Here is a 21,113-nt window from a genome sequence, read left to right as displayed (position 1 = left end):
CTTAGCTGATGTGCTTTCCGTCCTTAACGACTTTCTTTTTTTTTTCTTCGCCTTCTGTATTGTACCTTAGCACACATTTACTAAATGATGACGATCTGCCACCTGGCATATTGTATTTAAGAATACGCAGTAGTCCACACCTACACAATGGAAATAGGCATCGCAGTCTGTACAAATGGGTGCCTGATTTGGTTGGGGATGACGCGAATGTCCGACCCTTGCCGATCAGAGGCAAAACACAGAACTTGTATTGTTTCACTTCTGTTCAATTGATTTTTACTCTATCATCGAGCCAATTGCATTAACTTTTTGTCTTCAGTACCTTTCAATCTCCGCGCAACTCCATCGAATCGAGAAAAAAGGGGTAAATCACCCAACGTCGGTGCCGAGTCGGTCAACCCTACAACATACTAGCGCACTCCGTTATTTGGATTGCGTTCCCTAAAACTTCACCTGGTCGCCTTTGTATATTCACTCACTATCCCTATGTCTCGCATGTGGGAGGTCGACCCAGAAACGAGGACAAAGGTGTGCTGCCAGATCAAATCCCGCAACGCGCCATGGTTACTGACACAGACATATACTACAGCTCCTCCAAATCTCCAAGACGAACGGAAATGACAAGTGTTGCGATTGCGGTGCCCCATCGCCTCAATGGGTACGTATTATCTCTCCATTTCACCCATCGCCCTGATATTGTCTTCTCGAGAGGCATTATCATCCCAAATAACCCACACTCTCACACCCCGCAAACCACACACTATGCTAACTCTTTGCCTGCCATGGGCACATTAACCAGGCCTCCCCGAAGTTTGGAACATTTATCTGCCTCAACTGTGCCGGCACACATCGCGGGCTAGGTGTCCACATCTCCTTCGTCCGTTCGATCACCATGGATGCCTTTAAACACGCCGAGATCCAACGCATGGAGCTGGGAGGTAACGATTGCTGGAAGTCCTTCTACGACGAACACCCAGTTACTGTTTCAGAAGGCCGCACATTCGAAGACTCGACTATCAAGGAACGATATGAAAGCGAATCGGGCGAGGAATGGAAGGAGCGGTTATCATGCAAAGTCGACGGCCGCGAGTACGTCCAAGGCCAGGAGAAGAAGAATAATTTCTCGCGATCGAGCCCACCCTTGAGCTTGGCCGGTGCTGGCGCGAGTGCTATATCTGGCGCCCGGGCTGGGTCGCCTGCAGCGTCGTCCATTCGCTCCGGTGACAGCCAGCGGGCTGATGTGCCCAGCAAGAAGGAGCAGAACGAGGCTTACTTTGCGAAGCTGGGAAATGATAATGCTGGTCGCGCCGATAATTTGCCCCCCTCACAGGGTGGAAAGTTTACTGGTTTCGGGGGTGGTATGCCTGCGCCCTCTGCGAGTGAGCGGCGCTCTTCGCCCTTTGGCGGATTTGGAGGTTGGGGTGGCGGCGGTGGTGGTCAGCCGTTTGAAGATCTTCAGAAAGACCCAATGGGCACTATCACCAAAGGATTTGGGTGGTTTACATCGACGGTTGGCAAAAGCGCAAAACAGGTTAATGATGCTTATCTACAGCCAACTGCTAAACAGGTATGTGCACGACCTCACTTGGGAGATTTTATTATGTCTCAATATGTACTTTCTTTCTGCGCAATTACTGACATGGATATCCAGCTGGCTGAATCCGACTTCGCAGCCCAGGCCCGCATCCATGCTTCAACACTCGGCCAGAACCTGCAAACCGGTGTTCGCGGCGCTGCTGACCAATTCAATAAGTTTGTCGAAGGAGAAGATGGACGCGGTGACGGACACCGTAATCGCGTGGAGCCTGAGCGCCGAGACTTCTGGGACGACTTCTCGTCAATGGGTGACCAAAATACATCCAACCACCGCCGCACTGCATCACAACGGTCTCAACGGTCTGATGTTGTTGGAACCGCTGCCATGCGCAAGGGTCCTACTGCCTCCTCGTTGGCTAACTCTACACCTGGTTTGTCCGGTACAGAAGCCGGAGAGGGTAAGAATACAACGGCTTCGGCGACGGGTAAGGGCAAGGATGAATGGGATGACAACTGGTAGCATATAAGCGCCTTATTTTACTCGATTTTCTCTGTTTATTTGTGGGTCGCTGTTTTGGTGCCATGACTTTATGTCCCGTGTTGTCTTTTTGTGTCTACTCTGCCCTCTATCTGCATTACACATATACCTCGTTAGAATTCCCCTCTTTGGCAAAGGGAAGATCTGATGCATAGTCCATATACTTCATAATTTGACCTAGTGTCAGTTGGAGAGGCAGGAGAGGGGGTGGCCGAAAAGTAGAAGAATATGGGTACAGTGATGAGATACTATGAGATGTGATGATATACAAGAAAATTTCTAGCTGAATCCGACTTGACACCTAAGAGTCAGCGATCAAAACCCGCCTCTCAGCTCCGCAAGAACAGCCTTTTGCCTCTGTCCAGACATCTTCTCAAACCGATCAACACTCATGACAAAAGTGCCCCGACCAGCAGTCAAACTCCGCAAATGCTTGAGATACCCAACCATCTCCTTAAGCGGCACCTTTGCGATAATTGTGCGCGGACGAGTCGCAGCAACAGGGATCTCCACACCAACAGAGGGCGTCTCGAACGGGTCTGGCGGCGCATAAACACGGCTGTGATCAATGGGTGGCAGCGCCTCTTCCTCAAGTGCGGATGCAGAAGTTGACGACACATCCGTGCCTGACAGCGGCACCTCCTCGTCGAGTGAGATGATATGTCCACCCCGGGAGGACGAAATGTCGTGTACGACGGAGCCGAGACTCGCCTCGTCGACGCTAATAATCACATTCATCACCGGCTCCATCATTACTGTCCCCGCGCCAAACTGCACATCCTGCAGTGCGGCGGCAGTGGCTTGGCGTGCGGCAGATGAGAGGGCTGAGGTGGTTGTTTCGTTGCCGAAGAGGTCGGCGGCCGGGTCGATAGTTAGTGTGACGCGTGTATCATGCATTGGGAAGGTGAATTGGGGACCGCGGGCGAGTGCCGCCACGGCTCCGTTTTGCAGCGCTGTGCGGAATGCGACAAGGTCCATGCCTGGTGCGAGAAATGGGCTGGTTTCTTCTTCGCTACGGGAGGAGCGGTCAACTTGTAGACCGGGGGCGCGGACGATTATCTGGTTGCCGTCGTTGGTTTCAACGAGGAGCGTGTCTTGGTCTACCTCTGGGGACTCGAGGTCTTCGTCAAGTGGCTCTGCGACTGCTGTGCAGCCTGCTTTACCCTTTCGCCCGGCGATCTCTTTGTCAAATATCTTGGTTATTGGGCTAGAGGTGCCGAGTGCGGATTCTCGATAGCCAATCTCGATGCGGCCCATTGTGGCCTTGGCTTTGAGATCGTTGATTAGTCGGTCACGGGCAATTTCGAGATGCAGCTCGCCCATGCCGCTTAGAAGCGTCTGGCCTGACTCTTCATCTATATTGACGTGAAGACTGGGGTCTTCACGGAGGAGGAGTGCGAGTGATTCTTTCATGCGCTTCTCTTCGCTTAGGCTATGCGGTTCAACGCTGGTGAAGAATACAGGCGGTGGAACAGCAATCGGTCGTAGTTGGAGACTGGTAAGTGGCTCTGGGGGAGTGGCTTTGTTCCCTGCGTAGGACACGAGGGTATCGCCTGTCCGGGTTTGTTTGAGCCCGACTACGACTCCGATGTGACCGGCAGGGATCGAGTCCACTTCCACGGCGTCGTTGGCGTACATCTTCAGCAGGCGCGGAGCGCGCTCGGAGAGCTGTAGGTTTGTGTTGAATAGAAGGCTGTTGCGATCTAAGGAGCCGGAATATACCCGTACGTAGACTAGAACTCCGCGCTTTGCATCGTTGACCACTTTGAATGCCAGTGCACAGCTTTGAAGCTTGCCGATCGCATCTTTTGAGCTAGTCTGCAAAGCCAAATTTTTCTTCTTTGGATGTTTTCCTTTAGATGGCGCAGATGCCTTCTCACCCTGCTCCACAATTAAGTCCCCTGACAGTAAGTCTCGGAGACCTCCTTTGACACCGCCAATGCTCACTTCTGGGTCGGGAGCTTCGGGTGGACTGGGGAGAAGATTGACGATAGAATCTAGCAATGGCTGAACTCCCATGTTCCGGAAACTAGCACCTGCAAATAGAGGGACAATACGACTCGTCTGGTCCAACACGCACCGGCGCAAGCTCTCGATGATATCGGCTGACGAGACCGCGAGATGATCTTCTTCGCATTCAAAGAATTTCTCAACAATGTCTTCGTCATGTTCACTAAGCAGCTCGATCAAGGCAATTCGTGCCCGCCGCAGCTCTGCGGCCAGGGCCGGCTCCTCAGCCTCTAATTGCTTAAGGTCGGCCACTTTCACGGTGCGGCCATCCTCGCCTTCCTTCCAACGTAGTCCTTGGAGACGAATTGAATCTGCTACCCCGATAAAGGGCCCGTTGCCTCCATCGAACCACGGTATCTGGCAGACTGCTGGATAGACACACAAGCGAGTGCTGACTTCTCGCACTGTTCTACCAAATGCGGCTCCGTCACGATCTAGCTTATTCACATAAATGACCCGAGGAATGCGATATGTGCTTGCCTGGTTCCAAACCTTCTCCGTCTGCGCTTCGACACCAGCAACACCATCCAATATGCAGACGGCGCCGTCGAGGATGCGCAGAGACCGCATGACTTCAAATGTAAAGTCTGCGTGGCCAGGGGTATCAATCAAATTGATAGTATGGGGGTAGGCAGACCGCGGAGTGGGCTCATTCTGCGCTCCAGCCTGGGGGCCTGTCACTCCAGTTACCTCTCCAGGAGGCCAATGGAAGGTAATAGCGGCTGACTGGATAGTGATACCGCGTGCGCGCTCGGCGGGAAGAAAATCGGTCACTGTTGAGCCTTCGTCCACATCACCAATGCGCCGTGTGAAGCCACTATAGAATAACATGCGCTCCGTAGTGGTAGTCTTGCCTGCATCGATGTGGGCGATAATGCCGATGTTCCGGGTCCGGTCCAGAGCTTCATCATGGCATGCAGATGTCGTGGAAAAGCGTTGAAGCTGTCTGTAATTGGACCGAAGACCTTTGAGGGAGGAGCATGTAGTTTTGCATGTAATATTGCTCGGAGTCTTATATAGATTGGAGCTCATACAGCGCACCCCGGAGGGAAAGCGCAACAACGGAGCCACGACCATTCCAAGGGGAAGCGCTCATATAGTATGGAACAAAAGGATCGGAACTATGTTGAAATTGGCATTGAGCTGTATGTTATTGTTATTGATACAGTGGAAGATCAAGCACTAGAGCAAGGAAAATCGGACCGCGAAGCGGACTGGTGATCGCGAGGGCTTGGCGCACGCATTCCTCCATACGTAACTCCGACAACTACCTCTTTTCAACTACCCAGATCGTTTTGCTCATACCCTTGCTGTTTGTTTGCTCTCTTTGTTATGCCAATTTAACGAGTCTCGGATATTATCTCGGTTTGAAGCTGCACGAGGTATGTCTTTGAGTGCCTTGAAGCTAGCTGGCCGTTGCTGTGGGGGTCTGATCTTCAGCCGAATACTGACGCCTACCATGACCAGCCACTCCCCCTTGTCAGCGAATATAGTCCTTACATCGACATTCGACCAAGATGGACTATTCTACCATCACTACCGACCCAGATCTTCCCACTGGTACCTCACCCTGGGGCTCACCGCGTGCTGAGCGAGGCACATTCCCCACTTCCAACAATGACATCCCGTCTTCCCCTTTACCCGGCCAGGAGCAATCAGCGGATGCTGGCAGGGGCCACAATGAGGAACCCCAATCTCCAGACCTCTCTGCGCAACTGCAGAGCGCACAATTAGGAGACCCGGACTATCCCGAACATCCCCCATTCGGTGTGCACCAATCTCCAATCGTCCACCAACAGCAATTTGCTACCCCCGCACAGTATCAGACCGGAGCACGACAAGACTCACGGCCCTCAGCCCCCGTCTATAAGATCCAAGCAAAAATTACTGGCTTGGAGAGGACGGGAAAGAAAGACCCAATCCTGCGTTTCGACGTCCATGTAGGTCTGCCCTTTCGACTGTGTTGCGCTTATGCCGTAGCTAATTCTTGCTTGCTTTGAAACCAGACCAATATCCCCAAGTTCCGCACGACCCAGTACCGTGATGTGCGTCGGACCCATTCCGAATTTATGAAGCTCGCAGACCACCTAGTCTCCGCCAACCCGGAAGCTCTAGTTCCTGCCGTGCCGTCACCAGTGACACCAGCCGGCGCAGGCACCGAGGAGGATGAGATTCGCATCAAATCAGCAATCCAGAGATGGCTCAATGTTGTGCTGAGCAATGAGGTCCTCGTCCAAGACGATGAGGTTGTGCTGTTCGTGGAGAGCGACTTTGGCTATAGCCCCGTGCTGCGGATGAAGCAGCCGGCAACCGGCGTGCGACGAAAGATGTTGAAGCAGTTCGCGCCGCCTCCAGATGACACACCTGAGTTGCAAGCTGCTCGTCCAACTGCAAAGATGTTCTACTTGGGATCAATGGATACAAGCCACAAAGTCGACCGAGTTGTCAAGGCCCGTCGTGGTATGTTATCGGAGTCCCACACTGCTTTCATTACATATTGTTCCCCTTGAATCTAACTGTTTTAGGGCTTGGACTGGCTGAAGCCGATTTCGGCGTGAAGCTTGGTCAGATGAGCGTACAGGAGACTCATACCGGCTTGGGCGCTGCTTACCGTAAACTTGGCAAGATTGTTCAAACAGTTGGTGACTATCACGCTGTTCAGGCCACCGCGGAGGCTACCACACTCGGCGAACCGTTGGGTTACCATTCTTCAGACGCCTTCATTGTGAAAGAAACCCTGACCAACCGCCATATTCTCCTGCGTGAGCTACTCCAGGCCCAGCAGAGTGCGCGGAGCAAACGTGCTGCGGCAGACCGCTTGAAGGTTAGCTCATCAGTGCGTCCGGATAAGGTAGATGAAGCGATCAACGCTCTTGAGGAGGCTCAGAATCATGAAGATTACTTGACCAAGCGGACCCAGCGTGTCACGTCAAACCTTCTCCAGGAGAAGCGCCGCTGGTTTGACCGGACCACCCAGGATCTTCTATCTAGCCTGCGTGAGTACACTCTCCGCCAGATCGAAGCTGAGCGTCGTACTCTGGCCACCTTGGAGAGTGTTCGACCCGACATCCGTGCCATTGACGCTTCCGGTGGTCTGAGCCGGCTGGGTCGCGAATCCCACCCGGCGACGCGCCGGCCAAACATGGCTTCGAGTCAGGGTCCCAAAGGTGACTCATGGAGCGGTGTTCCTCGCCGCAATGACAATATTGGACGCAGCTTGAGTGGCAGCTTTACTGCCCCCTCGCTCCCTGATGACGACGATGAGGCGAATGGCCAGGGCTCTGGTAAAGGGCGCAACCGAGCTTCTAGTCAGGTTGGGTCGATCGCGGAGGAAGATGATGACCGTCTTGATGCGCGCAATGCAGCCAGCCGACTGGCTACTAGCACGTTCTAATCGTATTTTAGGACGCAGCGAGTCTGTACATGTAGCCCCGGCACGATTTGTGATTCCCCTTTGTTCCTCTTATAACCTTTTCGTGTCCTGCTGTTATGTTATCTAAGCCTATTAACAATCAGTATCTCTTCTTCTGGCGAATTCAATGGGTTTATATCGGTCATGGTTGTAATTGTTTTATATGACTTTCCAAAATGCCATGGTGGGTATCTATTCCCTGCACCAACATGAGGCCCCTCGAATGCTATCAAGTCACACCAATGCTACAACGTGTTATAATCCCCCCATTTATCCCACCTCTTTGCCCCATCCCCCTCGGGTAATTCAAACCAAGACGCCTTCTCACAAAGAAAGATATGATGGCTTGGCGGTGGGATATGTGTTTCCCCCTCATCGAGTGTCCCCGCAGCGATTGCGATCCCGTTCGGATCACCATGCTGGAGCATGCCTAGAGTCGAACCACATTGAGGACAGAAGGTGCGCGTAGCACCGTTGGTTACCCGCCGTTCTGTGGGGTTGACGCGCCATCGGATATCGTCAGTCGCGAAGAATGCCCAGGATTGATAGGGTGCGCCGGCTTGTTTACGGCAGGTTGTGCAGTGGCAGTTGACCAGGCAGGTTGGGGGAGTGGAAGCCGTGTAACTGATATAATGGCAAGCGCAGCTACCCGAGGCCATCGTCAATATTATTGAATTGTCCAGGAGGTTGGAAATTGTGTGATCGGGATGTGATATGAAGATACCACTCTGACATCATGTGGGGTAGCTCTGCATTTATATATCTACGAAAATGGACATGATAGACGTGTCTCTTCATCATTAGCTAGGCTGGTTTAGAATTTGTACAACAATTGGAAATTCATATATGTAATCCCCTCAGCATTCCCCCACTTGGTTGGGACAAATTTCTTGATTTCAAAGCATTTCAACTTCCGTTCTAAAGTTCATACTTCCAGCTTTTTGCCGTCACTTTTCTGGGCAATATTCTTCCCCTTCCTCATTGTTTCAATATGGCTCCCAAGGTCTTCCTGTAAGTCATTTCGGTGTAAACCTACATCAGATCTGATAATTCCCTACAGGACTGGTGTAACTGGCTACATCGGCGGTGATGGTCTGTTTGCCATTGCTAGCAGCCATCCTGACTGGCAATTCTCGGCACTAGTCCGTAGCGAGGAAAAGTCCACCCAGGTCACCAGCAAATACCCGCAGATTCGGACTGTGATTGGTGATCTAGACTCGTCCGAACTGCTCGAAGAGGAGGTTAAGAATGCAGACATTGTCTTCCGTATGGTTATTCGAGCTCATGTATCAGTATATCACGTCACTAATAACCTATACGCAGACTTTGCCAATTGCGATCATGTTGCGGCAGCCCAGGCCATTGCCAAGGGCGCTCAGCACCATACTCCCGAGCGCCCATTGTGGCTGATTCATACCTCCGGCACTGGTATTTTGACAGTCGAGGACCAGCGCGCTGGCACATACGGCATTGAGCGGCCCAAGGAGTACAACGACTGGGAGGGCGTCAGTGAGCTGGTCAACCTTCCATCAGACGCCTTCCACCGTAACGTGGATGAGATCATCCTCGGAGCTGGTCAGCAGAACTCAGCCAGTTTGAAGGTCGCAGTCGTATGCCCACCTACCATCTACGGTCCTGGCCGTGGCCCTGGCAACACGAAGAGTATTCAAGCCTACTTGCTCAGCGCTGCAGTGCTGAAGCGCAAACAGGGCTTCCTGGTTGGAAAAGGCGAGAACGTCTGGCACCAGGTTCACGTCCAGGATCTGAGCAATGTCTACTTGGCTCTGGGTGAGGCAGCCTCGGTGGGAGGTGGCAAGGCTACCTGGAATAGCGAGGGTTACTACCTCGCCGAGAATGGGTCCTTTATATGGGGGGATATCCAGCGCGCAGTTGCGAAGTCTGCTTTTGACAAAAAGCTTATTGCTTCTCCTGCTGTTGAGTCTTTGGATAGTGCCCAGACGACTGAGCTACTCTCTAGTGGAATTTATGCCTGGGGCTCTAACTCCCGCGGTAACTCAATCCGTGCGCGCAAGCTATTTGGTTGGACGCCCCAGAAGCCCAAGTTGATTGATCTTATTCCTGAGATTGTTGAGGGTGAGGCTAAAGCTCTTGGCTTGCTGTGAAACTCGGATTATTCGTTAATTTATGAGAACATACTTCATGAAATGGATTTATTAAAGCGCATGAGGGTACATGTAGGCACATAGTAACTAAGTTAGTTACATTGTAGTCAAGTATTGTTTTGGTGTGTTCTATATCTGTGGATGCATGTATGGTGTTTGTAGAATTTTTGAAGACAATTGTATTACCGTTTTTGGGTTCTTCAATAACATTCAATGACTTAGCTCCCCAATCAATAGCGAGAACAATAGAAATCACAATCGATTGAGTCAGTAAATGAGAACGAATATATAATCGACACCTCAGGCACCCGTTAGCATATTGGGTCCAACCGAGCTTTGACCATCAGCATCTTCTATCTTCACCTTGCACGTCTTTAGCTACTCCGCCGCTTATTTCAACGAACGATACTTGCTGGTATGTTTGCTATGCGCGTCATTTACCGTCTTTCTTTACTCCCCTTAATTTGCTGCGGGCGCTCACATTCATTGTTTTGACTTCCTACAGAAACGATTGCATGAGTTGCAACCTTTCAGCGTCTCGTTTCACCGTCGTAACCCCTCGCGTCTAACCAGGCTACCTATCATGGCGCCTGGGTATGGGCATGGTGGCAAGCGGAAACGCATTGATCGCTCATGGTCCGGCGAGTCAGGGAGCAATGACCTGCGACCTTCACCCCATCGCCCTGGGACCCTCAATATGGCACATCACCCTACCAACCCCGGACACCAATCTCCCACTCCTCGAGAGCAAAACGACAATCGTGACAGATCTCGCCGACAACCGCATCGCAGCCGGGCAGGTTCCCGCCGTGAATCCCACGATGGTCAGAATTTTTCGAATTCGCAGCATAGAGAACCGAACGCCATGTCTCCTCCCGCAATAAATCAGCCCAGGGAATCTGCCGAGCCCGTACCATATAATGGCGACTCAGCCACTTCGAGACCTACCCCTTCCCCCGCGCCGAATACTCCTGCTCCGCAGCCTCAACCTAATCCGCCGTCTCGAGCTGGCTCGGAGACTATCACCCGCCATCCCTCTCTCCCGCCCCCACCTTATGACTACGAATATGTGACCGACAGCGCTGTTGAGGAATGGGCTTCAGCCGGCAAGCAAAAGGTAGTCGAAGAAGGGACTGCGGCTCGCCTGCAACAGGATCTGGCTCGGCTTGCATCTGTATACCAGGAACTTATTCGCTCCGCGATCTACGGTCGACTGTCACCATCGAATGCAGGAAATGCCATCAAAGATATCATCGGCCAAGAATATGTTACCCAGGACGTGGATATGGAGGGCGACGGTGGAAAGCCTTCGATCCAGGGAATCGACCCGCGCTCCTTGTTCCTCGATACGCTTTCTATCGTGACTGACGCTGATACCTCGAACGCGGCTCTTAAACCACTTGTATTCGCGACAGGTATTGATCCTTCTTTGATGCGCCTTCAGCTTGACACCCCGTTGTTGCAGGCCCTGGGGTTGGTTCGCGAAACCTTTGCGCGAATGGGAATTCGCAAGCAGACCAACCTGCTCTACCGACAGTCCAATTACAATCTTCTCCGGGAAGAGTCCGAGGGATACTCGAAACTTATCACCGAGCTATTCACCACAAGCAACAATGAGCCCCCGTCGAGCGAAGTGGTTGAGGATACATTTGAACGAGTTAAGGCTATGATTGGCGCATTTGACATGGATGTCGGCCGTGTGCTAGATGTCACACTGGATGTGTTTGCTGCGGTTCTTGTCAAGCAATACCGTTTCTTCGTCAAGCTTCTGCGAGTCAGCTCCTGGTGGCCGAAGGAAGACACCTACAGCCTAGAGCAAGGCCGTCGCCACACTGGGATTCCGAACTGGGCACTTCCTGGATCAACTGGGTGGATCACAACCGACGAGGAGCGATCAACTACTATGCGCGCGAATGAGGAGCGCGATAGCCAATTCTGGGATCGAGTCAGGGAAATCGGACTTCAAGCCTTCTTCGAGATCGGCCGCAAACCAAGCTCAGAGGAGGAAAGGAAACGGAGCCTTTCAGAAACCAATGGTTCATCCTTTGAAGAAGATGCCACACGATCGTGGCTTGAAGAGACTGGCACTCTACCCCCGAAGGGCAACCGGGTTGCAGCACAGCTGCTTGGTTTCAAGTTGCGATTCTATTCTTCCTCAGCTCGATCCAAAGCCGATGTTCTCCCTGATAATCTCATTTACCTTGCCGCCCTGCTCATTAAAGTTGGCTTTATCTCTCTGCGTGATCTCTATGCTCACCTCTGGCGATCTGACGACACCATGGAGATTTTGAAGACCGAAAAGATGGCAGAGAAAGCTGAAAGAGTGAAGGCTGGCCGACCAGGTGGCGGAGTCAACGCTTTGATGATGGCCGGCGCTTTGTCAGACGACACAGTTCCCCCATCCCGCTTGCGCGACGAGCCGCGAGTGGCGACCCCTGGTAAAGACCAAGAATCCGACAAAGGAACACCCAAAACAGAAAACGAGTTGCCGGACCCATCAGACCAGAAAGTTCTGCTTCTCAAGAGTCTCCTCGCCATTGGCGCCATCCCCGAATCCCTTTTCGTCATCAGCAAGTTCCCCTGGTTGATGGAGGCTTACCCTGAGCTACCCGAGTTCATCCACCGCATACTCCATCACTCTTTGAACAAGGTTTATGTCCAGTTCCGACCATTGTCATCTACCGGCGATTTCCCCGGAGCTCAATACATGGTGACCTCCGATCAGAACAGTGCGAAGGGACATATTGGTCTTACACCCCCACCTGCGAGACGAGTTCTGCGATGGGCTCAACTGGATAAAGAAGACACCAATGATGGCACCGACTATCGATTCTACTGGGATGACTGGGCCGATAACATCCCCATTTGTCAGTCTGTCGACGATGTTTTCGCTCTTTGCTCATCTTTCCTCAACCTTTCTGGTCACAAGATTGGACAAGATGCGAGTCTCTTGGCGAAACTTGTACGCATTGGAAAGGGAAGCTTGCTCCAAGACGGATCCGAAGAGAACAGAACACGTTGGCGCGATCTTTGCAAGCGTCTTCTCCTACCCGCTGTCAGCCTAACAAAAGCAAATCCTGGTGTGGTCAATGAAGTTTTTGATCTCGTTAGTTTCTTCCCCCGAGATGTGCGCTACAACATGTACGCAGAGTGGTACTCGGGACAGACATCCCGGCTGCCAGACATTAAGGAGGCCTTCGACCAAGCGAGGGCGGAGACCAAGGACACTCTCAAGCGACTCAGCAAGACAAACATCCGACCCATGGCCCGCGCATTGGCCAAGATTGCTTACGCCAATCCCGGAATTGTCATTAATGTCGCGATGAGCCAAATTGAGTCGTATGAAAACCTCATCGAAGTTGTGGTTGAATGCGCACGCTATTTCACTTACCTTGGTTATGACATTCTATCTTGGTCTCTCATCAATTCGCTTGGTCAAAAAGGACGAAGTCGCGTCCAGGAAGGTGGACTGTTGACTAGTCGATGGTTAAACGCCCTCTCCACATTCGCGGGCCGAACTTACAAACGGTACTCGGTGATGGACCCTACCCCAGTCCTCCAGTATGTGGTGGAACAACTGCGACACAATAATTCGACCGATCTCATTGTGCTAGAGCAACTGATCAGCTCAATGGCCGGTATCATCTCAGACAACGACTTCAATGACGCTCAAATCCAGGCCATGGCCGGTGGTGATGTTCTCCAATCCCAGACCATCTTGCAACTACTGGATAAGCGTCACGAGTCCAAGACTACCTCCAAACGGTTGGTCAAGTCGTTGACCCACACCAGACTCGCCGGTCAGCTGTTGGTGGCCATTGCCCAAGAACGACTGACTTGCGTTTACAATGAAACTTCCTCGGAGCTCAAATTGCTCGGCAATATTTTTGACGAGATCCACCGAATTCTCACCCAATACCTTGATTTACTTCGCAGCAATCTCTCGGTTGATGATTTCGATTCCTTTGTTCCAGACTTTTCATCTCTCATCACGGAGTTTGGGATTCAGCCCGAGATCGCCTTCTGGATTCGTCGGCCCAGCATCGCTCGGAAAATCAATGACATTGAAGAATCAAAACAAGAGAAAGAACGTTCAGCCTCTGCACCGAAGTCGAACGACGACAACAAGATGGACACTGACGAGGACGAAGGAGCACCTCCGAAGTTCGAGGCAGACAATGCCATGGATATCGATAAGGACGAAACAGGAATTACGGTTCCGGTTGAAGAACCCGATGCTATCATTATTCCTGCGGTCAATGCCGAACCATTGGCAGCCAACCCCGTCATGCAAGAGTTGATTGACGATGTCAAAACTGCTCTTCCTGCCGAAACATGGGAGACCATTGGAGCCCATTTCTATGCAACTTTCTGGCAGCTTTCCCTCTATGATGTTCATATCCCGCAGAAGTCTTACGAGGATGAAATCGACAGACTTAAGCGCCGAGTCATCTCTATCAGCAGTGACCGATCCGATATTAGCGTGGCAGGCACAACACGAAAGGAGAACCTGAAGCGTCAGGTCACTCAGTTACAGGAGCGCATTCTTGATGAGAATAAGAATCATCTCAAGGCATATGGGCACACCCGCTCTCGGTTGCAGAAAGAGAAAGACAAGTGGTTCGCCGGTATGCGCCTCAAGCATGACGCTCTCAACGTTGCCCTATTGGAGCAATGCTTCATTCCTAGGCTTCTTTTGTCCCCTCTTGATGCATTTTTCTCCTTCAAGGTGTTGAAGTTCCTACACAGCTCTGGGACTCCTAATTTCCGGACCGTTGGTCTCCTTGACCAGCTTTTCCGCGAGCAGAGACTCACTGCTCTCATCTTCTTATGCACATCCAAAGAAGCGGACAATCTTGGTCGTTTCTTGAATGAGATTTTGCGTGATCTTACTAGATGGCATGCCGATAAGGCAGTTTACGAGAAAGAGGCATTCGGTGCCAAGAGAGACCTTCCTGGCTTCGCGAAAAATGTTGATCCCGAAGGTGTGCCAGTAATGTTTTTGGAATTCGAAGACTTCCGGCGTCTATTGTACAAATGGCACCGCTTGTTTTCCAACGCGCTGAAGAGCTGTCTCGGCAGTGGCGAATACATGCACATTCGAAACGCAATCAGTGTGCTCAAGGCTGTTGTGAAGCACTTCCCTGCTGTGAACTGGATTGGCCGCGACATCTTGAACTGCGTTGACCACCTGAGCAAGAACGACGAGCGAGACGATGTGAAGATTCCTGCCGCGTCTTTGATCGGTGACCTCAACCGGCGCGAGAAGAAGTGGATGCTGCCACAGGCTTTCTATTTTGTGGCAGCTCAGCCTGGTTCTCAGGCAACTGCCGATACAGCTGGAAAGCCCGGGACCCCGCAATCTGCTGCAACACCCTTGAATGCATCAGCCCCAGAGTTCAACCCCACTGGATCCTCAATGTAAGTGACGACCTTGACCACTTCGACTTGCTCACAACGACTAACATTTCCATCACTAGGTCTGATGGTATTGCCAAACAGGAACAGTCTAGCAAGGCTGAAGTCGAGGACGGTGAAATTGAGGATGCGAAAATGACCGATGTCAGTACAGGGAAGGGTGGTGAAGCCAAGCCGACTAGAACACCCTCTCAGGCCGGATCTACCACGCCTTCCGTGATCACTGGGGACACCAGCCAAGACGCTACATCCGGCGAACATCCCCCTGTGCGATCTCGGCCACATTCTCGTGCCCCCACTTCATCCCGTCAGCCTGATATTCCCAAAAGGCCTGATATTCGCCAACAAGTTCATCCTCCCGTTCGTCCCCCGCCGCGACACAGCGATGGAAGACTGCCTCCGCGCCCTGAGGTATTGGATGATCGACGAGAGAGACATCCCGACTTTGGACCCCGCGGTCGTCATGGTGGCCCTGATCATAATCGCTCCTTTGATGGTTCTCTAGGCGATGTTAGAGGACGCCTAAACGAGCATATCAACGAACGTGATCGCGACTTCCCCATGAGACCTCTAGCTGATGATCTTATGCGTGGACCACCCCGTGATGCTCGTTCTACTCGTGAGAATGGTTGGCCTATGGATAGGCCTGGCCGCATGCGTGGACCCGGACCCAATGATTCGTTCCATGGACGCGATCCCTCTGTGCGGGGAGAGCTGATGCCTGATCACATGGACCGCCCGGTCGATATTCCTCGACGTGGAGATCAATCCAGACCAGAGAAAGATGATCGGAGGCCCTATCCGCCACGCCCTCTATCGCCGCCCAGACCTGCCGACCTGCCGAACCGCCCCGAACGATTCCCTCCACCCGATGATCGCAGGCCTGCCGGATTCCCTCCGTCCTCCCGTATTGATGATCTCCCCAGGGGCCCTCGCACGGATCGACAAGCTGATCCGAGGGACACCGCACCAGGTCCTGATATGACTCATGGTCGGCTTCGGCAGCCGGAACCTCCATCTGAGATTCCTGCTGGCCCTCGAAGACGCGGTGGACGCAACATTCCTGGACAAGCCCCTCCAATGCTCAGCTCCAGCAATGCTACTTTACCCGCTCCGGAACGCCAGACACCCACAGGCCCTGCCCGACAAAGTGGGCGTGGGGCACCCGAGCAACCCGCTCCTCCAACACAACCCGCGGGCTCGACCGCTACCCCGGGGATTCACCCGGATCGCCTTAGGAATCTTGTCAATGAACCTGCGGCCCCCGCCGCTGCTCCCTCAGGCCCTCGCGGATTAGGCCCACAACAACCACCCCGAGGACCCTCTGCGCAGTCTGTCCAGTCTGGACCGCCTGGACAAGGCTTCGGTGGGGAGCGTGGCCGCGGCGATAAACGTTTTGCAGGCCTCAACAATATGCTCCAGCAGTCTGGTGGTGGTGGTGGCGGCGGTGGTGATCGGGGTGGGAACGCCCCTCCTGTTCGCGGAAGAGGCGCCAATCGTCCACCAAGCACCATGGAGGCACCATCGCCTCAGCCTGCAAACCGACCCCCTATGGGCCCTGCAGGACCCCAAGAAGATCTATCCCGCAACCGACCCAGCGGTGGCCGAGGTGGCGACTTAATTGATGATGCCGTTCCTGAGACGGGTCGCTCTGGACCGAGTGGCGGTCGCAGCCGTGAAACAGAATCTACTCGCGAAAAAGAGCCCGAGCGCCGTGATGGTAGCAGCAGTGGTCGCAATCGACGCGATGGCCGTCGAAATGATCGCGAACGTAGCCGTCGGAGCGATGTAGGAGGTGGAAGCCGCGACGAAAAGGGCACTGGTGAGCCCCGTGAGACCCCGCGCCGTGTTCAGAGCTCACGCGAAGAGCTGCGACGTCGAGACCGACGTGACCGCCCGGATGGACCATCGGAAATGACTGGACCAACCCCTAGTACCAATGAGACTCATGACACTGAAGGTCGTTTGCGACCCCCGTCCTCCATGGATGCACCACCACCACCACCTCCTCCCCCACCTCCCCCCATGCCGGAAGGCAACGAGCGTCGTTTCAACCCCGGTGACCGAGGTAGCCGGTCCGACAATCGGGACCGCGAGCGTGAGCGCCGTGGCGATCGACGTGACCGGGATCACCAGCGCGAGGGTGGCAGTGGCTCTGGAGGCTCTGGGCACCGTAAGCGTGGCCGACAGGGTCCTGACGACAACACTGATGGTGGACGCGGCATGAGAATGGGAAATGATAACAAGCGTCCTCGTCGAGGCGCGTAATTTTCACCATTCACCATGATACCCTATTAAAAGGAATGATGGAGCTTTGCTTTTGCTTTTTTTGTTTTTTTTTCTTTTCATGTTTTCTTTGCTACGAACTCTCCCCCTACACTGGACTGTCTACTGTTTCCTATCTTGTCTTTGCATTTTGCCTGGTGTTTGGGGACAAACCACTTTACTTCTTTACATGTACTTTTTTCTTTTTCTTCTTTTCTTCTTTTCTTCTAAATGAACGTAACAAAAATCCAATATCCAAGGACCTTTCATAATAACTAATTCCTTTCTATTTATGGATGTACGTACCTCATGCTCCGTATGTCCGTTACTCTCCAGGTTCAGCGGGCCGACCTCCGACATCTCTGCCCCACCTCACTGTGTCGGCTAAACTTCGGGGTCGCAACTACCTCCGTGGCCCATTCAGAGAGCAAGTGGATTATCTATTGCATATCTTGAGATGTAATTTGTTTAACCAACTCAGCATCTCGTATAGCCGTCGTCATTGGACATTAATCCACAGCTTCCCCGCCTACACGGATTGGTTTCATAATCTGACACTTCATACGGAGTACATTCGAAAAGATCTGACTCTCCAGCCTTGGATATAAAAAGATTGATTCTATTCTTCCTCTTTTCTTTTCTTATACTGATTGTATCACTTCACTATTTTTGTGGAACAACCTCAATCTCAATATTGAATAGCTTCACTCTTGTCTCGGAGCAGTTGAGCAAGAGCACAAGCAATTGATATACACCTAAAAAGAGAAAGGAGAACCACAGTACATCATGGCTCGAATTGACGTTGAGAAAACCATCGAGGAGCTCACCCTCGGCGAGAAGGTAGCCCTCACAGCTGGTAAACCCGATATCCATTGCCAAATATAGAAACTAGAAACACAAAAACTAACCTCATCCCATTAGGTCGTGACTTCTGGCACACAGAATCAGTCCCACGCCTAAACATCCCTGCACTACGTATGTCCGATGGCCCAAATGGCGTCCGTGGCACTCGTTTCTTCAACGGTATCCCAGCAGCATGCTTCCCCTGTGCAACCGCGCTCGGCGCAACCTGGGATACCGAGCTACTATCGGAAGTGGGCGCCTTGATGGGCGAAGAAGCGATCGCAAAAGGCACACACATCGTGCTGGGCCCGACGATCAACACCCAGCGATCGCCGCTAGGCGGACGCGGCTTCGAGTCCTTCTCGGAGGATGGTGTGCTCTCCGGTACGCTGGCCGGTCACTTCTGCAAGGCAATGCAAGACAAGGGTGTTGCTGCTACACTTAAGCATTTCGTCTGCAATGACCAGGAGCATGAGCGTTTGGCTGTTAACAGTATTCTTACTAACCGTGCACTGCGTGAGATTTACTTGATGCCGTTCCAGTTGGCTATGCGGATTTGTCGCTCGCAGTGTGTTATGACTGCTTATAATAAGGTTAATGGAACTCATGTCAGTGAGAATAAGGCTATTATTGATGATATCTTGCGCAAGGAGTGGGGGTGGGAAGGTCTTGTTATGAGTGACTGGTGAGTATTGGATTCATTCTGCTCACTCGATGTTTATTCGGAAACTCACGTTGTATTTTTTTTTTTTTTTTGGTTTATAGGTTTGGTACCTACAGTACCTCTGATGCCATCATCGCCGGTCTCGACATTGAGATGCCCGGTAAGACTCGCTGGCGTGGTGGGGCTCTTGCACACGCCGTTTCGTCAAACAAGGTGGCCCAATACCAGCTCGACGAACGCGTGCGCAATATCCTCAACCTGGTGAACTGGGTTGAACCCTTGGGTATTCCCGAGGGAGCACCTGAGAAAGCGCTCAACCGGCCAGAGGACCAGGCTCTGATGCGCCGCGCTGCTGCCGAGTCTGTCGTGCTTATGAAGAACGAGGGTGATATTCTTCCCCTTAAGAAAGATGGGTCTCTACTAGTCATTGGACCCAACGCTAAGATTGCTGCGTACTGTGGTGGTGGTTCGGCCTCCCTGGCTCCATACTACACTGTCACTCCGTTCGATGGTGTCTCTGCCAAGACCAAAGGAGAAGTCAAGTACAGCCAGGGCGTTTACTCCCACAAAGATCTGCCACTTTTGGGACCAAAGCTCAAGACTGCAGATGGCAAGCCTGGATTCACATTCAAGGTCTACAATGAACACCCCAACTCTGGCGAGGACCGGCAGGTCGTGGACGAGTTGCATCTACTCGAATCCTCCGGATTCCTGATGGACTACGTCAACCCTAAGATCAAGTCTATGACCTACTACGTCGACATGGAAGGAACATTCACACCCGAGGAGAGTGGAATCTACGACTTCGGCGTGACAGTCGTCGGCACAGGCCAACTCCTCATCGACGGCGAAGTGGTCGTCGACAACACCAAGAACCAGAAGCAAGGCTCCGCCTTCTTCGGCACAGCCACCATCGAAGAGATCGGCACTAAAGAGCTCAAGGCCGGCCAGTCATACAAGGTTCTCTTCCAGTTCGGCAGCGCACCAACCTCAGACCTAGACACACGCGGAATTGTCGCCTTCGGACCAGGCGGGTTCCGTTTCGGCGCCAGCCGACAAGTCGGCCAGGAAGAACTCATCGCCAACGCAGTCGAGCAAGCTAAAACCGCCGAGCAAGTCGTCATCTTCGCCGGTCTCACCCTGGAATGGGAGACCGAGGGCCACGACCGCGAACACATGGACCTACCCCCCGGCAGCGACGAGCTGATCAGCCGCGTGCTCGAGGTGAACCCGAACGCAGTTGTCGTGATCCAGTCCGGAACGCCGGTCACAATGCCGTGGGCAGACAAAACCAAAGCCCTCGTGCAAGCCTGGTTCGGCGGCAACGAGTGCGGCAACGGTATCGCGGATGTCCTGTACGGCGACGTGAACCCCTCCGCCAAGTTGCCAATCACCTTCCCCCGCCGTCTGCAGGATAACCCCTCCTACCTGAACTTCCGGTCCGAGCGCGGCCGCGTCCTCTACGGCGAGGATATCTACGTCGGGTACCGATACTTCGAGAAGAGTGACGTGGCGCCGGGCTTCGCTTTCGGCCATGGTCTGTCGTACACGAGTTTCGTGCGCTCAGATCTGCACATCGAGACTGTTCCCGAACAGAAAAAGTACACCGAGTCCGGTGAGCCTGTGACTGCGTCGGTGACGGTCTCCAATACGGGATCTGTGGCTGGCGCCGAGATCGTGCAGCTCTGGATCGTGCCTCCGAAGACTGATGTTGGTCGTCCTGTGCGTGAGCTGAAGGCTTTCCAGAAGGTTTTCTTGCAGCCTGGGGAGAGTAAGACTGTGCAATTGGTCGTTGAGAAGAAGTTGGCTACGAGCTGGTGGGATGAGGAGCGGGAGCAGTGGATCTCGGAGAAGGGGACGTATCAGGTTCTTGTTACGGGTACCGGGGCTGAAGAGCTGCGTGGCGAGTTTGAGGTTGGCAAGACAAGGTTCTGGCTTGGTCTGTAGGGCTGTGATCTTTATTTAAGACCATGTCTCATGATTGATGTTATTTTTATCTGTGGATGGGGTAGGTTGGCTTGGCATCTCGGTATACGTGGTTTTGGTATGTCGAATGGATTTTTGAATTTTATTGTGAACTCCATACAACTGTATTATGGTGAAGCTGTTTTAATTGTGTAGCTGTTTTAACTGTGTGGTGTGTCTTACATCCCTGGCCAGGCCGTGGACCGTCGATGAAAAGGTAGCTGATATGAAGTCGCAAAAGCAAAAACAATATTAAAAACATATGAGTGTCCCCCAAAACCACATACTAGATATGATCAATGGTAAAAGAACAGGAAAAGTAAAATGGGTATATACATC

General features: G+C 52.6%; 8 protein-coding genes across 8 annotated transcripts; 6 read left to right on the top strand and 2 right to left on the bottom strand.

The window, feature by feature from the left end:
- Positions 1-147: 147 nt before the first annotated feature.
- N7537_005714 (uncharacterized protein) lies at positions 148-414 on the top strand (the record flags this gene model as incomplete). The annotated part of the gene is made up of 2 exons (XM_056896771.1): positions 148-247; positions 320-414. The coding sequence occupies 2 exons, from the start codon at positions 148-150 to the stop codon at positions 412-414; spliced, it is 195 nt and encodes a 64-aa protein (XP_056752556.1).
- A 26-nt stretch (positions 415-440) lies between these two features.
- On the top strand, positions 441-2,056 carry N7537_005713 (GTPase-activating protein GCS1; the record flags this gene model as incomplete). The annotated part of the gene is made up of 4 exons (XM_056896770.1): positions 441-528; positions 590-658; positions 800-1,567; positions 1,652-2,056. The coding sequence occupies exons 1-4, from the start codon at positions 487-489 to the stop codon at positions 2,054-2,056; spliced, it is 1,284 nt and encodes a 427-aa protein (XP_056752555.1). The 5' UTR covers positions 441-486.
- A 333-nt stretch (positions 2,057-2,389) lies between these two features.
- On the bottom strand, positions 2,390-5,161 carry N7537_005712 (mitochondrial elongation factor MEF2; the record flags this gene model as incomplete). The annotated part of the gene is made up of 1 exon (XM_056896769.1): positions 2,390-5,161. One exon carries the CDS (start codon positions 5,159-5,161, stop codon positions 2,390-2,392), a length of 2,772 nt encoding a protein of 923 aa, XP_056752554.1.
- Positions 5,162-5,185: 24 nt separating this feature from the next.
- On the top strand, positions 5,186-7,478 carry N7537_005711 (retromer subunit VPS17; the record flags this gene model as incomplete). The annotated part of the gene is made up of 5 exons (XM_056896768.1): positions 5,186-5,229; positions 5,253-5,466; positions 5,578-6,024; positions 6,091-6,544; positions 6,610-7,478. 5 exons carry the CDS (start codon positions 5,186-5,188, stop codon positions 7,476-7,478), a joined length of 2,028 nt encoding a protein of 675 aa, XP_056752553.1.
- Positions 7,479-7,741: 263 nt separating this feature from the next.
- On the bottom strand, positions 7,742-8,155 carry N7537_005710 (GFA family protein; the record flags this gene model as incomplete). Its single annotated transcript, XM_056896767.1, has 1 exon — positions 7,742-8,155. One exon carries the CDS (start codon positions 8,153-8,155, stop codon positions 7,742-7,744), a length of 414 nt encoding a protein of 137 aa, XP_056752552.1.
- A 332-nt stretch (positions 8,156-8,487) lies between these two features.
- N7537_005709 (putative nucleoside-diphosphate-sugar epimerase) lies at positions 8,488-9,619 on the top strand (the record flags this gene model as incomplete). Its single annotated transcript, XM_056896766.1, has 3 exons — positions 8,488-8,507; positions 8,557-8,762; positions 8,820-9,619. 3 exons carry the CDS (start codon positions 8,488-8,490, stop codon positions 9,617-9,619), a joined length of 1,026 nt encoding a protein of 341 aa, XP_056752551.1.
- Positions 9,620-10,202: 583 nt separating this feature from the next.
- On the top strand, positions 10,203-17,305 carry N7537_005708 (putative THO complex component (Rlr1); the record flags this gene model as incomplete). The annotated part of the gene is made up of 2 exons (XM_056896765.1): positions 10,203-15,040; positions 15,100-17,305. The coding sequence occupies 2 exons, from the start codon at positions 10,203-10,205 to the stop codon at positions 17,303-17,305; spliced, it is 7,044 nt and encodes a 2,347-aa protein (XP_056752550.1).
- Positions 17,306-18,088: 783 nt separating this feature from the next.
- Positions 18,089-20,756, top strand: N7537_005707 (beta-glucosidase; the record flags this gene model as incomplete). Its single annotated transcript, XM_056896764.1, has 3 exons — positions 18,089-18,158; positions 18,224-18,830; positions 18,911-20,756. 3 exons carry the CDS (start codon positions 18,089-18,091, stop codon positions 20,754-20,756), a joined length of 2,523 nt encoding a protein of 840 aa, XP_056752549.1.
- Positions 20,757-21,113: the final 357 nt, after the last annotated feature.

Source organism: Penicillium hordei (genome assembly GCF_028827395.1).
Source record: "Penicillium hordei strain IBT 12815 chromosome Unknown utg000003l_segment0_segment0, whole genome shotgun sequence".
In the NCBI taxonomy this organism is placed as follows: domain Eukaryota; kingdom Fungi; phylum Ascomycota; class Eurotiomycetes; order Eurotiales; family Aspergillaceae; genus Penicillium; species Penicillium hordei.
The sequence above is the reverse complement of the archived record's forward strand: the minus strand, read 5'-3'. Positions and strand labels throughout refer to the sequence as shown.